The sequence below is a fragment of the Henckelia pumila genome, chromosome 1 (assembly GCF_033568475.1).
Source record: "Henckelia pumila isolate YLH828 chromosome 1, ASM3356847v2, whole genome shotgun sequence".
Taxonomy (NCBI): Eukaryota; Viridiplantae; Streptophyta; class Magnoliopsida; order Lamiales; family Gesneriaceae; genus Henckelia; species Henckelia pumila.
The window spans coordinates 143457672-143481368 of NC_133120.1; the positions used below are offsets into that span (position 1 = coordinate 143457672).

General features: G+C 38.0%; 3 protein-coding genes across 3 annotated transcripts; 1 reads left to right on the top strand and 2 right to left on the bottom strand.

Moving 5' to 3' along the window:
- Positions 1-4901: 4901 nt before the first annotated feature.
- On the bottom strand, positions 4902-5725 carry LOC140874145 (uncharacterized). The gene is made up of 2 exons (XM_073277426.1): positions 5717-5725; positions 4902-5615 (listed from the first exon to the last, which is right to left on the bottom strand). Exons 1-2 carry the CDS (start codon positions 5723-5725, stop codon positions 4902-4904), a joined length of 723 nt encoding a protein of 240 aa, XP_073133527.1.
- A 6225-nt stretch (positions 5726-11950) lies between these two features.
- LOC140874146 (uncharacterized) lies at positions 11951-12400 on the top strand. Its single transcript, XM_073277428.1, has one exon. The coding sequence runs from the start codon at positions 11951-11953 to the stop codon at positions 12398-12400; it is 450 nt and encodes a 149-aa protein (XP_073133529.1).
- Positions 12401-18252: 5852 nt separating this feature from the next.
- Positions 18253-23175, bottom strand: LOC140875923 (uncharacterized). The gene is made up of 4 exons (XM_073279755.1): positions 22787-23175; positions 22017-22263; positions 19504-19650; positions 18253-18814 (listed from the first exon to the last, which is right to left on the bottom strand). The coding sequence occupies exons 1-4, from the start codon at positions 23069-23071 to the stop codon at positions 18702-18704; spliced, it is 792 nt and encodes a 263-aa protein (XP_073135856.1). The 5' UTR covers positions 23072-23175; the 3' UTR covers positions 18253-18701.
- Between the last annotated feature and the right edge of the window lie 522 nt (positions 23176-23697).

Consider the following 23697-nt stretch of genomic DNA (forward strand, 5'->3'; position numbering starts at 1 on the left):
CAAAAGATTGTTTATACATAGAGTCATCAAAGCCCTTAGCCACAAGTTGGCTCACCGGGCACCCACTCTATCAGGCATTCCATCCGTTTCGGACCTTGAAAACTTTAAAAATTCTTCATGAACATTCTTAAAAATAATTAAAAACATTAAAGTATCAAAATCATGATTTTTAGGACTCAAAAACTTATAAAATGGGGTGGGAAAATCGAGCCTGAGGCGCGGCCGCGCTGTCTCAACAGCACGGGCACGCTAGCCGTGCGCGGCCGCGCTGCTTCTGCAGCGCGGGCGCGCTCCCCGCTCGACTTCTTGCGACAAAGTGGCACGGGCGCGCTACTTAGTAGCGCGGGCGCGCCGTCTGTGCGCAGAGATTTCGCAGCTCAGGCGCGGGCGTGCCGTCGCGGCGTCTGATTCCGAAAACTGATCTTTTCTGCACTTTCTTCAAAATCCACAATGCTTTGGGACGTTTTTCCATCAAAATACCATTCAACAACATCAAAACTTCAAAATAACTTTTCCCAAAACAACAACCATTTCAAAGATTTTGAATCAAAAACCCTCATTCAACTTTTACCCCAACAATCTGATTTCTTGTCTTCATTCAAAACTCAATAAACTTGAACCGAAAACATCAGGAATGCTTCTCGTATCACAATCAAGCAACATACTCATAAAATTTTCAAGAAAACATTCATAGATCATCAATTAAACAACTAGGGTTTTATCTTGAAAATAACTATATTCTTGAATGGGTTTTAAAAAAATAGTAAAAACTTGCCTGGATCGTCTGATTGGGATTAACCTGGTCTGCAGAACGATCTAGCCTTGAGAAGCCTGAAGAACCCTAGCTTGGAGAATGCAGTTTTGAGAGAGATTTTGAGAAAGAAGAGTAAGAGTTCAAATGAGAGTTCAAAAAACTTCTGAATGCTTTTTCTCTGTGACTAATGGGCTCCAACACGGCCCATTAGTTACACTTAAAATTCTTTAAAATTTTTACTCTCTCAATAAAATACTTCTGCATCTACTAACTTTACTTAAAATATTTTTCTTAACTCGTTTCAAGGCTAGGATCGTCCCTACAACCCAAAATTAAACCCAACCTAAAAATTATTTTAAAAAAATAATATAACACATAATTCACATAACAATTAATATTATAAATAACATGCATTAAATCATATAATTAAATCAATTAATCATGATTAAGCTAGTGGACTTTTTGGACCTTAAAACTCTACCCTCCTTAAAAGAATTTCGTCCTCGAAATTCGACTTACCAAACAGTTCAGGATAGCTTTCTTGCATATCTTGTTCTGTTTCCCAAGTATCTTCTTCAATCAACTGGTTGCTCCATAAGACTTTCACCATTGGAATCTCTCTGTTTCTCAACCTACAAACTTGTCTGTCCAAGATTTGAACAGGCATCTCCTTGTAGGACAAGTCTGGCGTCCATTTCACTGGCTCATGGCGGATAACATGAGAAGGATTTGCCACATACTTCCTTAGCACAGAGATATGGAAGACATTGTGGACACCCCCCAAGTTGGGTGGTAGTGCTACTTGGTAAGCTCGAGCCCCAACTTTTTCTAGGATCTCAAAAGGTCCTATATATCTTGGACTCAATTTACCCTTTTTTCCAAATCTCATAACACCTTTCCATGGTGACACCTTTAAAAATACATGGTCACCTACTTCAAACTCCAAATCTCTACGTCGCTGGTCGGCGTAACTTTTCTGTCGACTTTGAGCTGTCAACATTCTGTCTCTGATCTTAGCTATTACATCCACCGTTTGAGTCACTATATCTGGTCCCAAAACAGCTCTCTCTCCAACTCCATCCCAGTGCAAGGGAGTTCTACACCTTCTCCCATACAATGCCTCATAAGGAGCCATGCCAATAGTTGCTTGATAACTATTGTTGTAAGTAAAATCCACTAAAGGTAATTTCGATTCCCAATTCCCTCCAAAGTCGATCATACAAGCTCTCAACATGTCTTCGAGTATTTGGATCACTCGTTCTGACTAACCATCTGTCTGAGGGTGGAAAGCTGTACTGAAAGCTAGCTTTGTTCCCAATCCTCTATGTAAACTTCCCCAAAAGTTCGAAGTGAACTTAGGATCCCTGTCAGATACTATCCTCGCTGGAACTCCATGCAATCTGACAATTTCTTGAATGTACAGCTCTGCATACTGATTCATCGAGAAGTTATTCCTGACTGGAATAAAATGAGCTGACTTAGTTAACCTGTCAACTATCACCCAAATCGAGTTCATCCTTCGCGGTGAGACTGGCAATCCTACTACGAAATCCATAGTGACATCTTCCCACTTCCATATGGGTATTGGCAAGGGTTTTAGGAGTCCCGCTGGCCTTTGATGCTCAATTTTTACCCGTTGACAAGTCAAACATTCACTCACAAATTCTACGATATCCTTCTTCATACCTGGCCACCAATATAAGGATTGCAGATCCTTATACATTTTCGTACTTCCTGGATGAATGGAATATGGAACAGTATGGGCTTCAGTCATCACTTCCACTCTCAATGAGTCTACTGCTGGCACCTACATTCTACCTCAGTGATGAACAATTCTATCTTTGACAGTGTACAATGTACCACCCTTGTCTTCATCTCTGTTCCTCCACAACGTCAACTGTTCATCAGAAGCTTGGCCTACTCTGATTCTCTCAAGAAAACTAGGTACTACTGTTAAGGCTGCTAGAGTGCATACCTCCATTGGTTCAAATACCTCCAAACTCATATGTGCAAATTCAGCAATCAACTCCTGCTGCACTGTCAATTGGTTCAATGTCGCAGACTTGCGACTCAAGGCATCTGCTACAACATTAGCCTTACCAGGATGGTAGTTAATGTCACAGTCGTAGTCCTTCACTAATTCCAGCCATCGCCTCTGCCTCATATTCAACTTCTTCTGAGTGAAGAAATATTTTAGGCTTTTGTGATCAGTGAAAATCCAACACCTTTTGCCGTACAAGTAGTGTCTCCATAGCTTCAAAGCAAAAACAACTGCCGCAAACTCAAGATCATGAGTCGGGTAATTCCTCTCATGGACCTTCAGCTGTCGAGATGCATATGCTATTACTTTATCATCCTGCATCAACACAGCTCCTAATCCACTCTTAGAAGCATCGGTATAAACCACAAAGCGACCCGTGCCTTCGGGAATTGCTAGCACTGGCGCTGAAATAAGTCTTTCCTTCAATTCTGTAAAGCTCTACTCACATTGTTCTGACCACACAAACTTCACACCTTTTCGAGTTAAGGAAGTCAGTGGTAGGGCTATCTTGGAGAAGTCTTGAATAAATCTCCTGTAGTAGCCTGCTAAACCCATGAAACTTTGTATTTCTATAGCATTCTTTGGGGCAGCCCAATTACGAACCGCTTCCACCTTTGACGGATCCACCTCAATCCCCTTAGCTGAAACTATATGACCCAAAAATGAAATCTGCTCCAGCCAGAATTCAGACTTACTATACTAAGCATACAGTTGCTTTTCTTTCAAAATTTGCAACACCGTAGCCAAGTGCTGACGATGCTCCTCCCTACTGCAAGAATATATCAATATGTCATCTATGAATACTATGACAAACTGATCCAAGAAAGGTTGAAACACCCTGTTCATCAAATCCATGAACACAGCTGGTGCATTGGTCAACCCAAACGGCATTACCAAGAACTCATAGTGGCCATAGCGAGTCCTGAATGTTGTCTTCTGCACATCTGCATCCTTTACCTTCAGCTGATGGTAACCTGATCGCAGATCAATTTTTGAGAACACCTCTGCCCCTTGCAATTGGTCGAACAAGTCATCTATTCTGGGCAAAGGATATCTGTTTTTCACTGTAACTCGGTTCAGTTCTCTGTAGTCAATGCACAATCTCATTGACCTTTCTTTCTTCTTGACGAACAACACCGGTGCACCCCAAGGCGATACACTCGGTCTGATGAACCCCTTATCCAGTAATTCCTGCAACTGATCCTTCAATTCTTTCATCTCGGTCGGCGCCAATCTGTACGATGCCTTAGAAGCTGGCTTAGTTTCAGGCAACAATTCTATCCCAAATTCGACTTCCCTGACTGGAGGCAATCCCGCAACATCATCGGGAAAAACTTCTGGAAAGTCCTTCACTACTTCCACTTCCACAAGTTTCGGTCGTTGTACCTCCAGATCACCAATTAGACTCGCAAGAAAGCCTGTACACCCATTAATCAATAATTGCCAGGCTGTTCCTGCAGAAATCATACCTGGTGCGCTCTTCTTAGAGGTTGTGCGGAACGCAAACGGTTTCCCGTTCTGATCTTTCAAGGAGACAGTTTTCCGTTTGCAGTCAATAATAGCCTCATGCCGAGACAACCAGTCCATCCCAAAAATTGCATCAAAATCCAACATTTTCAAAAGAATAAAATCTGCACACAAAACTAGACTCTGCATCTGAACCTTGAAATTTCTTACCACACTACTACTTTCCAGTTCTTCTCCTGAGGGTAACGACACACAAAATTTCGAAATAGATTCATCCGGCAAGACCCCCAATTTCATCAAAAAATTAACAGTTATAAAAGAGTGCGTAGCTCCTGAATCAATTAACACAAAAGCAGGTAAACCAGCGATACAGATCATACCTGTGACAATTGCAGAATCTGGGTCAACCTGATCGTGAGTCATAGCAAACACTCTTCCCCTGATAGGATCCTTTGACTGCGGGCAATCCTTGGCGAAATGCCCTGGCTTCTTGCAAAGAAAGCAAGTATTGGTCCCAAGCATTCATTGACCTGAGTGTGGCTTCCCACACTTTTGACAGATAGGTGCATTCGCCGGCCTTGGAGCATTGGCGTTCGGCTGATTCTGTCCCTGAGGTCGCGCCTGATTGAGGTTTTGGCGCTACTGCTGCTGCGGTCTCCTCTGAGCTGGGGCTTGGTACGGCCTCTTCTGACTAGACCCTTGTTGTTCTCTCCCTTGGTAACTGGCTCTTTTCGCTTGTGATTCTTTGATAATATCATTCCCATCTTTTTCTGACAACATAGCCTCATCGACTGCTGCTCGGTACGTTTGTGCCCCACTCAATCTGACATCACGACGGATAGTGGCATTCAGTCCCTCCATGAAATGCTTCAACTCCTCTACAGCATTACCCGAAATCATGGGCACAAAATACCTCCCCCTTTCAAACTTCTTCACATACTCAGCAATGGACATGCTCCCTTGGTGGAGCTCCAGAAATTCTATAGCAAGTCTAGTCCTGGTGCTGATAGTGAAATATTTTTCATAGAACACATCTTTGAATCCATTCCAAGTCAACGTAGTCATATCCACAGCAGAACGGGCTCCCTGCCACCAAACCCTTGCATCATCACGAAACATAAATATGGCACACCTCACACGGTCTGCATCAGTGAGCTGCATGTAGTCAAAAATGGTCTCCACTAACTGCACCCATTCCTCGGCTACAAGGGGATCAGCCCCTCCTCTGAACTCCTGCGGCCCTAGATCCTTAAACTGTTTAAAGATCGGATTAGTCAGTAGTGGCTGATTGTTGTTCCGTCCTCCCGCTTGTGCTTGGATTAACTGTTGAATCTGCTCCCCTTGGGCTCTACTCTGCTCTTGCAACAGAGTCGCCAACCCAGCCAAAAACTAGTTATTTTGATTGTCCTCATTGTTTGGATTCCTACGGTTAGCCATGATCCTGATGTCCATACAGTCCACATGCTTAATTACGTTATTTAAACATAACATCCTTATTAACATGCATAAATATTAATCGCAAAAGCTATCATGCATCTTAAACAATCCATAACATAGAACTTACAGACATGAAGACGAAGAACAGGGTCGTGGCGAGAATGCATGCGTGCAAACAAACCCAAAGCGAACTGCTCTGATACCAAGCTTTAACGTCCCAATTTCTCAATCGAAACGTTACTCAAACATACTTACTTAAAGATTTGGTAAAAATAAAAACTTTGCGGAAGCATCATCTTATTTATTAAAATAGCGTATAAAATGTGCACAAAATAAAATAGCATCTAAAAATATTTGCCAAAACATGGCCATCAACTAAAAAAATTTAAACTTGTTTGCCTCTCATCAAATAAAAAGGTTTAAAACATCTTCCATTCTAAAGCATTCACACTCATGCATTGCCCGTTGGACCGACCCCTGCCTCTTCTTCATGTCCGCCCACATAATCATCAATAAAAGCATCCACATCATCATTAGCTGCACCATTCAAGTATAGTGAGTCGAAAGACTCAACAAGAGCATGCAGAAAAGGATTTTCTAACTTTAAAAGGAAACATTAACTTAAACTCCCATGCAATAAACATAACTTTAATATAGCCATATCATAAAAATATTTGGGGAGATGAAGTATGAGTAGTGTGGTAATCGTCATAACGAGCCATTCATAGTTTCCTGTTGATCAACAAGCATATGGCATTAAGCCCGCAAACTTTCATTCTTTGGATAGCCGCTTTGAAGCTCAACCCGAAGTGCATACCCCGTATAACCATCCCGTGAGCCATGTTTGGATAGCCGCTCCGGAGCTCATCCCGAAGTGCATACCCCATATAATCACCACAAGACGCATAAATCATCAAAATATTTTCCATGCATCATATCATTCATCTTATCATTTCATTTTCATAAATCTCGTACATGCTCATAAAGTTTCTCGTGATGCTACATGCTTAAAATCCGTCAAAACATTTCATGAGAAGTTAACTTTCATGAGAAAATCACATAATCATGCAATACATAACTTGACTGATCCACGCGAGGCATTCCATCCATTTAGGACCTTGAAAACTTTAAAAATTCTTCATGAACATTCTTAAAAATAATTAAAAACATTAAAATATCAAAATCATGATTTTTAGGACTCAAAAACTTATAAAATGGGGTGGGAAAATCGAGCCTGAGGCGCGGCCGCGCTGTCTCAACAGCGCGGGCACGCTGCCCGCTAGACTTCTTGCGACAAAGCGGCGCGGGTGCGCTACTTAGTAGCGCGGGTGCGATGTCTGTGCGCAGAGATTTTGCAGCTCAGGCGCGGGTGCGCTGCTCGGCAGCGCGGGCGTGCCGTCGCGGCGTCTGATTCCGAAAACTGATCTTTTCTGCACTTTCTTCAAAACCCACAATTCCTTGGGACGTTTTTCCATCAAAATACCATTCAACAACATCAAAACATCAAAATAACTTTTCCCAAAACAACAACCATTTCAAAGATTTTGAATCAAAAACCCTCATTCAACTTTTACCCCAACAATCTGATTTATTGCCTTCAAATCATTCAAAACTCAATAAACTTGAACCGAAAACATCAGGAATGCTTCTCGTATCACAATCAAGCAACATACTCATTAAATTTTCAAAAAAACATTCATAGATCATCAATCAAACACCTAGGGTTTTATCTTGAAAATAACTATATTCTTGAATAGGTTTAAAAAAAACAGTAAAAACTTGTCTGGATCGTCTGATTGGGATTAACTTGGTCTGCAAAACGATCTAGCCTTGAGAAGCCTGAAGAACCATAGCTTGGAGATTGTAGTGTTTGAGAGAGATTTTGAGAAAGAAGAGTAAGCGTTCAAATGAGAGTTCAGAAAACTTCTGAACGCTTTTCCTCTGTGACTAATGGGCTCCAACACGGCCCATTAGTTAAACTTAAAATTCTTTAAAATTTTTACTCTCTCAATAAAATACTTCTGCATCTACTAACTTTACTTAAAATATTTTTCTTAACTCGTTTCAAGGCTAGGCTCGTCCCTACAACCCAAAATTAAACCCAACCTAAAACTTTTTTTAAAAAAATAATATAACACATAATTCACATAACAATTAATATTATAAATAACATGCATTAAATCATATAATTAAATCAATTAATCGTGATTAAGCTAGTGGACTTTTTGGACCTTACACTAAAAATAATCAAAATTTACTCCCCGGCAACGGCGCCAAAAACTTGTTGTGAAAATTTCTCGCAAGAGTACGAGTATAAATTTTTAATATTGTGAATAAATCATATATCGATCCCACAGGGAGTAAAATAAAAATATTTAGTGCTTGTAATTAAAATAGTCCAAACTTTATCTAGAAAATCAAACTTTCAGAAATTTTGCAGAAAAATAAAATAATCAATGAGTTTTTATAAGCAAGCACACAACTTTCAGATAAAATCAATCAGAAAAAAATGGTCTAGAGGTATAGATTTCACCTGGTTTCAACAACAATCAATCCTAATTAATTAATCTTCATGAATTTCAATGAATTAATAGCCAAGAATACTTAAGTGTATTATTCCCTCTATCGAGTGCCGAATAAAATATATCAACTACAATTCAATTCCAATATCCCTATTAAAAATCTTCTTGCAGTGATCAATTCAAAAAAATGTTCTTTTTAAAAGCTCTGTTAAAATTATATACTCTCCCGAGTTATATAAATAATTAACAGTGTATTTTCTAATGGTCCTATTCAAAATCTCCTCTCCCGAGTGCCAGATTTCAAATAAATATTACAAATCAATTATTGATCAGATAATTGAAAAGACAATCAATTCTAGAAAAAACAATTAATCTAGAAGAAACTCAATTCAATAAAATCAAAAATTCATGAAAGCGTCTACACCAGGTTCCATCCGACCTCTAGACTCTAAAAAATTAGTTCATAACAAAATTCTGAATAAAAAAATAATTCATAAATCCAAACATATTCAGAATAAAATAAATAAAAGATAAAGGAAACAAATCCGTCGTCGACGCCGTGTCCAGTCTATCGAACCCCGTCTTCGTTCTTCAAGTTAAAAGCTCAGAAATCCTTCCCAGGAATCGCACACAATCGACTCTGATATATCTGTACGTTTTATGGCGGCTCTTTTTTCTTGTCTGATAAGAGAATTCCTTTTATATCATGCACAAAAGCCCATCAAAAAGCCCAAGTAAATTATTGCCCGAAATAATAAAAAACGCTGAAATCTGCGACGCGCGGTCGCTTCACGTAGCCAGGCGGGCGCGCATAGCTCTCTGACATCAATTCTCAATTCTCTCACAATTCTTGCGCGATAGCGCTTTCTCTCTTCCTCTCTAGCGCTAAAGAGTAGCGCTAAACTTTAAGGCCCAAATAAGAAAGCCCATTAACCTTTTATTTCTTCCCTGTATGTTTCTTCTAACTTTTTTTCTTATTCAATTTTCTTTTCTTTTATCCTTTTAATTTCTTTCTCCTCTAAATTCTTATTTTTCTTCACTTGTCCAAATAAATTCAATAATTTCCTACAACCACAAAAACAACAAAATACCCACATAAATATGCTCGAAACAAATATTTAACAATTAAAATCATATATAAATTAAGTGTATACAATACACTTATCAAAAGGTACTGTCAGATTTGGGAAGAGAGGGAAGTTATCTCCGAGATTCATCGGACCGTACGAGATGCTCGAGAAGATAGGCGATCTTGCCTATAGACTTGCACTTCCTCCGTCTTTATCTGGTATTCACGACGTTTTTCACGTCTCTATGCTGCGGAAGTATCATCCAGATCCTTCTCATATTATTCGGCCTGATGAAGCCGAGTTAGACGAGACTCTGAGCTACTTTGAGCGACCGATTCAGATCCTTGATCGGAAGGAGAAGCACTCCGAAACAAGTTGATTCCGTTGGTGAAAGTGCAGTGAAGCCGTCACGGAGTTGAGGAAGCAACTTGGGAGACAGAATCCGATATGAGACATCGTTTTTTTGAGTTATTCGGATGACGTGAGTTCTTCTTACTGTCTTTAGTTCTTTATTCTATCTTATGAGTTGTGATTCTTATTGATTTCGAGGACGAAATCTCTTCTTAGTGGGGGAGAATTGTAACGCCCCGTTTTTTATCTTAAATGAGTTTATTTGAATTAATCGGAGATTTCAGAGTTCAAGAGCCGACTTGATTTTGATCAGGGTCTATTTTGAAAATTTCGGATTTTTCAGGGACTAAAATGTAAATATTGAAATTGTTATTATATCTAGCATGGGTTGACTATTCTTAGCACTTTATCTTCCTCCTCTAGCCGTGCTCCACCATTGAAGACGCCCTCTTGAATATTCAAGCTTCCAGATTTCAATCCGAGCTCGATCCGTCCGTTGGAAATTATTTCTGAAGGCAGTTTAGCGATCATTGCAGCGAGAGATCCGTTATACCGTAAGTATTTCTCCGATCAAACACGTTTTGTTTTTTGGATTTTTTTAGAATCGTTTGAGATTCGAGTATGTTGTTCTTGACAGAGTTATGATCGTTTATTATCTGTCGATTTTGAAATAGAGCGACGTTCGGAATTGTTATGATTTTTGGAAGCCATTTTTGAAAAAGAGGTTTTGAGATTTGTTGGAATTGCCTTGTTATTGTTGTATTAGCATTTATACGAGTTGATATCGATATTGAACTGTTGTCTGCATTTTTGGTTTGTTCAGTTATAGCCGTTATGTCGCCGGTTTGAGTTTTTTGAGATTTGAACCGTTTTGAGTTGTTGATCTTTGGCTTGTGAATTGATCGTCGTTGTTGATCATCTTTTTGTATCTGAACAGTTTCGTATGGAGTTGTCAAGCCCGGAGTCAACAGCTGTTGATCGTCAAGAGTTGGACGAATATCGGTAAAGAGATTACCTTGAGCCGTTGTTGTTGTTGTTGGATTGTTTAGTTTTTTATTAAATCTTTTATTGTAGCATTTCCAGAGTTGGAGCTACTGCATTGAAAGGTAAAAGCAGTCATCGTTAGCGGGATAGCATACTCGGGACAGCTGGTTCTCGAGTTTCCCTTCAAATCACATATTGCACCAATAATTGTTCTAGCATGTGGAACTTGTATTTTGTTGATTGAATGAACTCTTATTATGTGGCTTATGTTTATGTTTTGTTATGCATTCATCTTGAGCCAACTTTGATTTCAGCGGGCAGAACAGCCCTTTTTGATTAGACGTTTTGGGGGTTATACTATGAGTGGCCTGGGTGTAGAGGTTCTCCTAGAGTCATCATACTTCTTATAGTCGCACCAAAGTCTAGGGAAGTGGGATACGTGGACCATCTCGATTGGGAGAGTCGGTGAATCTTTACGTGATCTCATCCTCGGGATCCCAAAAGCATAGCAGCAATCCCTCGTTTATCAGAATTGATATCCCAATTTAAATACATGCTTAACATTCATTTTGATTTGATTGTGTTGTCTTGAAAGCATGTTGTTGTTATATTAATTGTTACTTTTATGTTGCTTTTACTGGGAATATTATTCTCACCGGAGTTATCCGGCTATTGCTTTGTTTTGTATGTATACTTGGCAACAGAAGAGGCAGGATCAAGTCAGCAAGGACCTGGTTAGCAACAAGAGGGAGAGCTAGTAGTGGGACTCGGTTTAGAAGTCGAATTAGCATGTCAATGTAGTTTACTTTTGGAACATGTTTAGATCTCAAACTTCGTTGTTTATGTTGTATTGGTTATGCGAGACTTTTGGTTATCGAATATTGATGTTGCATGTTGTAATCCCTATTTTGAAATGTTGTTTAAGGTTGATTTATAGCATGATCTGTTCTGAATTTTCTGGGCAGAGGGTGTGCTCGATCGCGCGAGTTCACCCGATCAAGTGCGGCCCTTCATTTTGTTGAAGCAGAGAACTTCATATTTTTGGTGCGCTCGATCTTACGAGTTCATAGGATCGAGCGCATGGCTTGAATTTCCCGGCAGAACTTGAAGCATGTTTGGTGCGCTCGATCGCACGAGTTCATGCGATCGAGGGCAACCCTGTTTTAAAAAAAAAATTCCTTGTCATGCCTTGATTTTTGATTTATTAATTGATGTTGGTTTACCTTATATTAACGATAGAGGATTAGAACCGAGGTCTCGCAACTTGGCTCGTCTCGCAAGTTCCGTAGGGGAACCATCTGAGCCCGGACTAAAAGGAAAAGAAATGATATCTCAACTTGAAAGTCTAGATGACATAATAGTGAATGTACTAGAAGGGGATTGGAGGTATGACATACACAAATACCTAACTAAGAACGAGCTCGCGAATGACAACAAGAAGGCTCGGAAAATTAGAAGAAGAGCCTTACGTTTTGTGATGATTGATAAAATACTTTTCAAGAGATCATTCTCTCAACCTCTTCTGAAGTGTCTCGGCCCGAACGAGGCTAATTATGTTTTACGAGAAATACATGAAGGTTGTTGTGGAAATCACTTGGAAAGTATAGCCCTAGCTCGGAAGGCTCTCCTAGCTGGTTTATTCTGGCCCACTATGAGGAAGGATGCATCTGCCTTGGTCCACTCATGCTATAATTGCCAAAGACATGCTAATTTGCAATGGAATCCCGCAGAATTTATGAAAGCAGTAGTAGCAGCTTGTCCTTTCGATAAGTAGGGGATGGATATTGTTGGACCATTCCCAGTCAGTACGGGTCAGAGAAAATTCTTGTTGGTGGCAGTCGATTATTTTTCAAAGTGGGTCGAGGCTGAGCCCTTGGCCAAGATCACAGAAAAAGAAGTGTTGAATTTCTTTTGGAAAAATATTGTTTGCCGGTTCGGGATACCACGCAGACTCATATCAGACAATGGAAAAAATTTTTGTGATTCTAAAGTCCGAGCTTGGTGTGAACAGATGAAAATTGAACAAATTTTCACATCCGTCGCCTATCCCCAAGGGAATGGGCAAGTAGAAGTTACTAACAGAACTATTGTGCAAGATTCTGCCCGGGGAAAATGGGTGGAGGAAATTCCCTCCGTGTTATGGCCTTACCGAACTACAGCAAGGTCTGGGACGGACGAGATGCCATACAATATGGTGTACGGGACTGAAGCAGTTCTACCCGCTGAGATTGGACAAGAAAGTGCTCGGATAATAGCTTATGGCCCTAACAACAACGAACTAAGGGCAATGGACCTGGACCTAGTGGAAGAAAGTCGAGCTAGAGCAGCTGTTAGGCTAACAGCTTATAGAAAGAGAATGACCCGAGCCTATAATAAAAAGTTTTACCCCCAAGCCCTTCAAGAGGGAGACCTGGTTATGAGGAAAATCCAACACCATGGAGAAAGAGGAAAACTGGATGCAAAATATGAAGGACCTTTCAAGGTGGTGGGGAAGGCAGGAGTAGCTGCTTACTATCTGGAAGATGCACAAGGAAAACAAGGAAAACGGCCATGGAACGCTCAACACTTGAAGAAATATTACTCTTAGGGGCCCGGTCAGATCTGCTGCATCACCCGGCCTCATGGGAGTAAAGGGTTGTGGGTTATTTCATTATTTTTGGGTTTTTTAATTTGATAGTAGTAGTAGTTAAGTTCTTTTGTTATTATTTTTTTAAGACATGTTTTTTGGAAATTATAAATAAAAAAACGACATATTTTTGTCAAACATCACAAAATAAAGCCCGACCAGTTCGGCACTCACCACGCCATTCGTGGTCAAATTAAAGCCCGACCAGCTCGGCACTCACCACGCCATTCGTGGTCAAATTAAAGTCCGACCAGCTCGGCACTCACCACGTCATTCGTGGTCAAATTAAAGTCCGATCAGCTCGGCATTTACCACACAACTTTTGGCCGGCATTTTCACACCAAAATTTTGTTAAAGTTCCAGCTCGAAAATCCACTTCATACTTGGTAAAATTTTGTTAAGTTTCCAGCACGGGAATCCATTTTATACTTAACAATATTTTGATTATATTCCTTGCTTGGGATTTTATTTCATCGAAATTCCAGTTCGGAAGTCTATTTCATACTTGGTAAAATTTTGTTAAGTTTCCAGCACGGGAATCCATTTTATACTTAACAATATTTTGATTATATTCCTTGCTTGGGATTTTATTTCATCGAAATTTTAGTTCGAAAGTCTATTTCATACTTGGTAAAATTTTGTGAAGTTTTCAGCACGGGAATCCATTTTATACTTAGCAATATTTTGATTATATTCCTTGCTTGGGAATTTATTTCATCGAAATTTTAGTTCGGAAGTCCATTTCATACTGGGTAAAATTTTGTTAAGTTTCCAGCACGGGAATCCATTTTATACTTAGCAATATTTTGATTATATTCCTTGCTTGGGATTTTATTTCATCGAAATTCCAGTTCGGAATTCCATTTCATATTGGGTAAAATTTTGTTAAGTTTCCATCACGGGAATCCATTTTATACTTAGCAATATTTTGATTATATTCCTTGCTTGGGATTTTATTTCATCGAAATTCCAGTTCGAAAGTCCATTTCATATTGGGTAAAATTTTGTTAAGTTTTCATCACGGGAATCCATTTTATACTTAGCAAAATTTTGATTATATTCCTTGCTTGGGATTTTATTTCATCGAAATTCCAGTTCGGAAGTCCATTTTATGCTGGGTGAAATTTTGTTAAGTTTCTAACTCAGGAATTTTATTTCACACTTGGTAAAACTTTAATAAATAGTGGGTAAATTTGTAGCCTGAGAGTCAATATTATACTTGCCAATTATTTTAAATATCTGCTCAGGAATCAATCTTATAATTAGTTGAGCGTTTACTAAATTCCCAAATCGGGAATTAGTCCTTTACTTATATATAACCGAAAACCCATTCTTTTTTAACTCAAAAATTAATGAACCAATATGAACAAAAATTTGTTTGACAAAACACGACACATGGCCCAGGACGGGCAAGAAAGGAAAGACCACACAGGGTCTGAATAGAATGTTTCAAGCATTATTTTTCAAAGGCAAAAAATAAAACTAAGGGGCAGCATCCTCCTTCTGTTCTGATTTTTCTTTCTCCCGCACAGGCTCCTCTTGCTCAGACTTCTCTTTCTCGTCAGGAAAGTCATCCAAGGCCTTGGCAGAGTCGAGGGAGGGGAAAGGATGCTCGGCTTCAGAATAACCCTCAGCCCGGATCTGAGCTAGGCACCCCTTAAAGTCGTCCTCGAAGAAGGCCACATTCTTCTCAGCGCATAGGTCAGCAAACTCAGAGGAGTTAATAAAATCCTTTTTCTTTTCAGCCCACCCGACCTCGAACTCTTGGTCCTTGGCAGCCAGAGCATCCTCGAGCTCGGTAATACGCTTGTTGGCCCCATCCCATCCATCCTGAGCCGTCTCAATGTCCGACCTCATATCATACATTTCCTGGTCATGAGCCGCTTTGATGTCACGAATCTGCCCGGTCAATGCAGCTATCCGTTTCACCAAGGCATCTTGGTTCAAAGAGTGGTCTGTGCGGGACTTATAGGAGTGGGCAGTAATATCCCCCACCCAGACCACGGCCTAGAAAGGAAAATATAAAATATTAGTTACAAGAAAAAGAATGAAAAAACAAAAGATCACGAATAACAAGAAGCTACCTGCATGAGGGTCAAGGCCAAAGATTCCTCAGCCTATTTTTCCGGGACTGCCCGAACTATCTCCAGGTCCTCTGTAGAGACCATGTGCTGCAAAAATTTCAAACTCCTGGGTTGGTCTGGTCGGGCAAAGAAGGAGATTCTCGGGCTGTAGGGATGATCAGGATCACCTCGTTCCATATGCTCGGGAAAGGACCCGAGGTCAATGAAAACTTTCTCCTTCCCCTTTCCATGAGCGGAGATGTTAATTTGGGGAAGGGGCTCGGGCTTGCTTGGAGTTTCATCTCCTCGGAATTTTTTAGAAATATTTTTGGATTGCTGATCGGGAATCTGTTGGTTAGATTCAGTGGCAGACTCCGCAGACGCCTCGGGTTTCTTCCGCTTCAACCTCTTGGCTGCGGCTCGGAAGTCAGCAGTCATTTTAGCCCTTGTGACACCTCCAAGGCTGCTCGGGCTCAGGACGAACAAAGAAGAATCTATTGTTCCAGCCCTTGTGACAGCTCGGTTTTCCCTTTAAAAATTTGTACTCGGGTCGGATAGAAATATAAAATCGACCCGGGGATGTCTTCTTGATTTGAAGAAATTTGGTAAAATTCCCTACATCTAAAGGAACCCGAAAAAAACAAAACAAAACTCCTAAAGATAGGATGGAACTAAAAGAGTTAAGGGTCAGCTGGCTCAGCCATATACAGAAATATTGACACAAAGATAAGATCATCTCGGGGATGGGAAACCTAAGACCCATCTTGACCTGGTCTAGACTAAAACTTAAAAAACCCTTCAGGGGTTTGTGAGCCCGGTCTCGTCGACCGGGAAGTTGGAGGTCATAAGTGTCAGGCATCCCCGACCTGTCCCTGATGGTCGGGCCCATGTCTGGACGTAAATGGGAGGCTAAAACCTCAAACCAGTGTTTATCCTTCTCTCGCAATTGAGCTTCGTCAGATCTAAGGGCATAAAGCCTCCGCATTTTTGCCTCCCGAGTCTCAGAAGGGCTCGGGTCGGCATCTGACCCCGAAGAGTCATTATGCTCAGGCATCTCAAGGGGAGGAGAACCCTCTATAAAGGCTACCATTTCCCGGACTACATTTTCGTCCGAGGAAGACATCTCAATTTTTATGGGAAGGATAAAACTTACAAAGAAGGAAAAAAGGAAATAGGGCTCTGAACGAACCAGTGAGGGTTAGTCGTCGCGGCACGGGACGGGCGAGCTCTCGAAACTTTGACACAGTAACGCAATCACTGTGAAAGGTGAAAAATGAATTTTTTACTGCCCTATTTATAGTAGGAGTGGATCAATGTGGGCCGTTAGATGATAACCCCGATCAGCGGTCCGAGGTGGGCAACGTCGCTCATGGAATCTTTTGGAAATCGTACCGTCACGAGATCTCAACCGTACAAAGAAAGCACATGACGAGGATCGAGATCCGGATCATCTAGAGAAAGCACGTGACGGGGATTGAGATCCAGGCCGGTCATGGAAAGCACAGTGTGTTATATTATATCACAGGCATAATACATGAGGCTCGGGATCAGGTCAGACGACTATATGGTCTAAAATTCATAGTCCTTTTAGACCAGCAGGGGTAGGTACTATTGATGTCCCTCAATATTAAATGGATCTAACCCGACCCGAGCCCAATAATCAATATTTCTGGAAATATACTTTGAGGCTCATTTAATCTTATTTTATGAAGAGCCCAGTCTGGGATGGCCTTGTTAGGGAATATGGTCATAATCATAAATTCATGGGCTTGAGCCCTAACTGGTATGGTTGGAGCCCGACCCGGGCCCAGGAAGGGCCCAATATCTAGAATCTTCCAGTACTCTCGGACACATGAAGATCTGCAACAGATAAGGACAATATCTTATTAATCCAAAATTTGATATGATTTCAGACTCATCAATTAGAGTACTCTAACACATGTTCTACCTTGACAAGGTAACCTACCCCTCCAAGCCCCTATAAATACAGGTATTTCTTATGGTTTTACACATTCATCTCTTCTATTCACTTCTGGTTCACACACTCACGCCCACATATTCTTTTGTTCTTACTTTCTGTCAAACTCTTTCACTTTTGAGCACTGACTTAGGCATCGGAGGGGTCACGTCAAAAACACATTCGGCGCCCCCTAACTTGGCTTTTGTCTGTGCAGAACTCCGTCGTGCCCGACCCGACCTGATTTATTAAAGATTTGGATATACACTCTACCAGATCAAACCCAGATAAAAATTTTGACATCATCAGATTATATCATTTTTAAGGAGCGTAACGATTATTGTGAAGCTAAACGGTATGTGTCCGACTGCTAGTTTTAATTAATGGTTGATTAGCTATTTAACGGTGCATTTGAGTTCCCTCATTATAAAAATATAAAAATTAATCAAAATTTATATTCATATATCTTAAGAAAATATTTTCCAGCCTGTGTCCGATTAATAATTTGAATTATATGCTATACTGGCAATTTAAGATGGGGGATAAATGTCATTTGTCAACACGTGTGCGTCATTAAAATATTTAGTTCCGAAAATTCATTATCTAGATAATAAACTTGTAAAGACGGTGTATGTGCATAAAATTATTTTTGGGGTAATTTATTATTTTTTGGTATCAGATAATCAGTGTAAAATATTCAAAAATATATTAAAACTTAAAATTTTAGACATAGTTTTTAATAATTAAGATGAGCTTTTGTTATTTTGTGGTTTTTGGGATTAAACACTCTTAGGTTTATAACCTAACATAATCCATACATAGAATAAAAATAACAATTTTGACATTGAAAATAATATTGTCTCATTGACGGGGTCGAATTAGAAATCGTCTCATGATATTAACAGGAGACCGCCTCGCAACCGTTTGTGTGTTGAAATCATGTGTATGTCGAAACTAGAGAAATTAAGCACTAGACACTATTTTTCTAATGAAACTTTTATTTGTCTTTGGCCCTTATTTTATCCAAACATTTACATCTCCATTATTACACAAACGAAAATGAATACACGCTTCTCCAATAAAATAGGCTTGCTTAAATAATCAGTCAAACCTTCACATCTTTATACAGACGACCTATACATATACATATATGGTGTGTGTATATATATATATATACATACAACTTGGGTTTCTTAATTCATCTTCTAACTTAAGTGATTATTCAACCCCACTTTTTAAATCAATTGACAGCTAGAGCTACAGCTAGCTAGCTATTGCTTTAATATTATCAGAATATTTATTATTATTCTGAATCTTCATTTCTTATTTTAATGTGGGACTTATTATGGTCCCTAGCTAGTAGCCACCTCAAACATTGTTTTTATTATTTTACTTGATGGATTAATTAATTGATATTTTGACATTGATGTCAATAAGTCCATTCTTGAGGTAGTTGCATTTCTTCTTCTTGATCATGTGGCGGATGACTTTGGAACCTTGGATCGATATCATTCTGTTGGAGTAATAGGCCATTTCTTGTATCTACAAATGATAATGTTCGGGATAAATGAATCGATCAGGTACGATGAGCTATCAAAACGTAAAGTACTGTTTACAATTTAAAATTTGTGTTACGATTTATTATCTGGTATGATTTTGATAAAGTGACAAATGTTCGATCCTTATAAATAATTAAAAACCTTAAAAATGACCCTTTATTTGTTTTCTATTTTTCAAAAAAAAAATCGTTTGCTCGAACTCAAATCTATCTTATAACATTTTTCAAAAATAAAAAATAAAAAATCTATCTTTTTTTTTTTTGCCTAGTGGCTTACATACGAATAAGTCTTTATACATATAAAAGGAGATTTAAATTCGTAGCATGCATATACTGACTTGGAAAGCACTCAAGTCTCCCACAGCTCCTTTCAAAAAAATAAAAAAAAAGTCTCCCATAGCTATTTTAATTGCCCATTAATGTTTGGTTGGCTTCAACACTTTAAAAAAAATGCATCACATAGTCAGAAACTATGGCTTTAAAAATGCCCACAATTACATGTTTTCCATTAATATCTTGAGTAATATTAAAAAAAGGTGATCCATTATTGTAACGTCCAAAACGAAACACTTCATTCAACTTTTATCAGAAAAATAATTTTAATAATCCTTACATCTAAGGAGCATTTTCTTTGAAATCATAATTTCATATCTATACGATGATGAAACATTACCTTTGGGTCCGGAGTGAGTCCAAGGCCTATCGTGACCGATGCAACCGGAACTTGAATCACGGCTCACCGGGGAAGAAGTCTCGGAAAGTTTGCTAAAATGGAGCTCGAGAGTCCGTAAAACCCTCACCGGCATCAAAACCGAGCAAACTGAAATCAAAGCCGAGCAAAAAAGTAGACAATTAAGTTATCTCTCACTATCAATTAATAAATGGTGGTACCACTAGTCATATGTGCCATGCCAATGTACGTAATATCAGACGAAATAGCTAGAGGATTAATTAAGAGTTAGAGTTGGCCGACAGAAGGGAAACCTAGAAACGGATGGGTGCCCAAACTAGACATATCTAGAGGTGGGTTTTTGGTATATTGTATCCAAAATATTGGTATAAAAAAATTCATATCGATACCGATATCAAAATTTCGAAATTTTGGTATGGAAAAAATCCATACTGATACCGTACAGATACCGAAAAAAAATTCGATATACCAAAAATGGTATAAATATCTATATATCGAAAAAAATTTCGGTACGGTATTCCGAAAAGTCGATATTTTGGTTCGGTATCCCAGCGCTAGACATATCTGCATTTTTTAAAATATTATAATTCTAAGTTTCTAGGGAGGGAAAACTATATCGTAATTAATCTCCTATCGAATTGGAGACAATAGCCATACATATTTATTGATAGAAAAAAATACCCAAAGGGATATCGTCTTTTTTTTTCTTGGAGTCGGGAGAGAAGGGACATCGATTATATGCATGTGTATCAAAATGTCAATGATTATGTTTATATTTCAAGAAAACCAAGACTTGCCTAGTTGATTTACTAGAAGTTATATCAGTACTTTAATAAAACAAATTATGTATATATGTATAATGATGTTATAATGTTAAGAGTTACGAGATGTTCGTGCGAGCATGTAACGTAAAACATTAAATTTTTTAGATATATCCCGAAAATATCTAGTTAAGACCAGAAACGCCCAAAAAACAGGCACTCAGTATATATGTCATTTTCTGGAAAAAGATTAAAGGAGGACCTTGCACATGGTCCTCTTTAATTGCTCACTATTTCGTCGGCCCCAAATACACGTAAACCGTACAGTAAATGAGAATAAAGCCAAAACAAGTGGGATTCCACCAAAAAGATTCCAGTACGAAGTCATTGGGTGATGCATATTCTGATATATATATAAGAATTTATTGGAATAAGATGACAGTTTTGGTAAGCATTCAGAGGAATCTGAGGAGGAGATAGCATATCAAACCACCATGGATTGCGACTCGCTACCAAAATAGATGGAATCTTGAGTTATTTTTTATTTTTATTTTATAAAATTGAGATTTCGAATCTCGATATTCAACTGTTTTCATGAGATATTCATGGACAAGTTTGGATACATAAGTTGGATCGCAAAAGCTCTCCGATTTTGAAGTCGTGATCATAGGATAATTTTACTGAAAAATTGGAAAAACGTGTTTCGGGGTTGTACGAAAATGCAAAATTATTCTTGTTTTTTTCCCCAAAAATAAATATAAACTTTATTTTTCTTCTAAAAAACTCTTGTTAAACTATCTTACGTGTCAATTTTATGAGAAGAGTATTTTATGTGGGTCACTCATGAAAAAGTATAATTTTATATATAAAAATTATTACTATTTTATTTTAAATACGAGTAAGATTGACCTAACAGAAGATTAAAAAAATCTATGAGACTGTTTCAAAAAAAAAACCTTCTCTATTTTGTTTTGGTTCTTATTGTATTGAGGCCAAAATCCTTTCGGTATCTCTTTATTTTGGATGTTCCAAAAAGATCCGTTGGTTTTACGAATTTAAAGGTGCTTTTAATCCTTGATGTTGATTCAAAATGATCTAGTACCAAACAATTTAAAGAACAAGGCATGATTACCATTATTCCAAGAAGTATCAAGTTTAGATGAAAAGAGTAAGTCTCCTATGATACGGATCTATATCCGTGTGATGAGTCAATCCAATTCATATTTTTAATAAAAATAATAATTTTGTATAAAAAATAATAATTTTTCAGGAGTTCGATCTAATCAGATATTCATTTTATAAAATTAATATATAAAACAGTTTTATGAAATTTTTGTGAGACGAAAGTTACTTAGATATGCTTTTGAGTTAGTTTTAACGATGAACTAACACAATCTTATCTTTAAACATAAAATTAAAAATTAAAAAAAACTTTTACAATTTTTAGAACCAAACAGGCATAAAATTAATTACCCTATCACTCAAGAGTATTAATTTTGACATTTCTTCAGGGCGTCAACAAAATAATTATTCATTTTAAAATAAAATTGTAATATTTATTTATTATTCGAGTTATTTTTAATTCAAATCTGACTATTTTTTAATTATATAATTATATATTATACATAAACATATAGGTCACTAACTCTTATATAGATATGATAATAATAGCTAATAATAATTATGTCCCATCATTAAAAAGTCATCAAAACAAACGCGTATTTAAGTGTTTACCTGGCTTCTTCTTCTCTGGAGTCGGGTCATTGGGAAAACGGGGCAAGAAAACTCCGGTCCCACCAGACCCGTAACTGGATCCGGAATTATCAAGGAAAATAGCCTTCATCCCCGACCCGACAATTCCCTGCCCGTTTCGTCTGTAGTTCACATAATCCCGTCCCGTGTTTGGAACCCGCTTGTTGCCCTTGACCCGCTTTTCTCCAACACTACCAGATTCTTGAGGTTGATTCTTTAATTGGTACACCTATATATTATTATACACGAAATTTTGTCTTACTTCTCTATATTTTTTGATGGGCTTAAATAAAATAGTTTCGATGAAATAAAAAAATATATATATTTATTTATATATAAAATCATGAAATTTCTACCGTGTGTACGTGGAACATAAGCTTATATGTGGGCACTTGGTGTGAAGATTTTATCATATTGGGGGAAATTTTAACCCCTTGTGTTGAACCGTAACATACCAAACATGTAAAAACATCTTGCTCCACTTTAAAGCTTAGATATTCGAGGTCAAATTGCAACATATAAATAGAAAAATTCAGATCTATCACAAATGGAATGACAAGTGCCAAAAGATTTTCAAAATAATTAAAAAGTGAAATTTTTTGATGTTAGAATTAATGGACGCAACTTGCTGAAATATAATATTCATTTGTTTATTTAGGCATACATAACACTATATAATTATCTAAAGTATTAATTAATTAATTAATAAAAGGATGATCACTACTTTCTGGGAAACTATACTAGCTAATTACCTGAAAGCCCTGATCACAAACAGAGGTACTATCATGATCTTCTTCTTCTTCTTCTTCTTCATTAAGCATGCACTCAGCCATTTGACGGCTGAGTTCCGCCATGAACTCTTCGTCCAGCTCGCTCCCCGATGTCCCCGAAGAGCCCAGCTCGGATCCGAACGGCGTGCTGAGACCCGACGAGCACGAAGCACCCAAGGACGACCCTTTTTCAGCACTTAATTCTTCAACGATCAGGGCCATGTTTTTCTGGGGTTTGAACAAATCAGCATAAGTTTTCTTCTTCATTTTTGTATTGGATCGATGAGCTAAGCTAGAGAGATTTAATTAAGCAGTTGTTAATGCTTTTAGAATCTTTTTGAGTGGAATCTTGAACATTGGGTGAAAGGGATTCTTCGGCTTAGCTTGCTAGCTAATATATATTGTCAGACTAAAACAATTTATTATTTATTATTTATTATTTATTTATTTTTATATATAAATATATATATATATAGGATGTAAAGGGTATGTTGTCGAGTTAAAAGACATATATGGTTGAGAATGGGACAGGTACGTGAATTCAATTGAGGGTGTCACGTTACCATACAAATTTATTTTATATACTAATTAGTATATTTGTATATTAATTTCAAAACATATTATAAGTTCAATTTTAACATTTACTTTAATAATATTTTTTGTGTTTTATAAGTATAAAAAAATATAAACTATGGGTATAGACAAGTTTTTTTTTAAATGTTTTTGAAAAATATTTTTAAAAAAGTGTTTTTCAGTTATATTTTTCAAAAAATATATGAGCGAGAGATATTTTTAGATGTTTTTAAATGAAAACACGACAATCAGCGACTAAATTGTTCAATTTTAATTAACATTATTTTTGAAATATTAAAATATTTTTATAAAATAGTTGT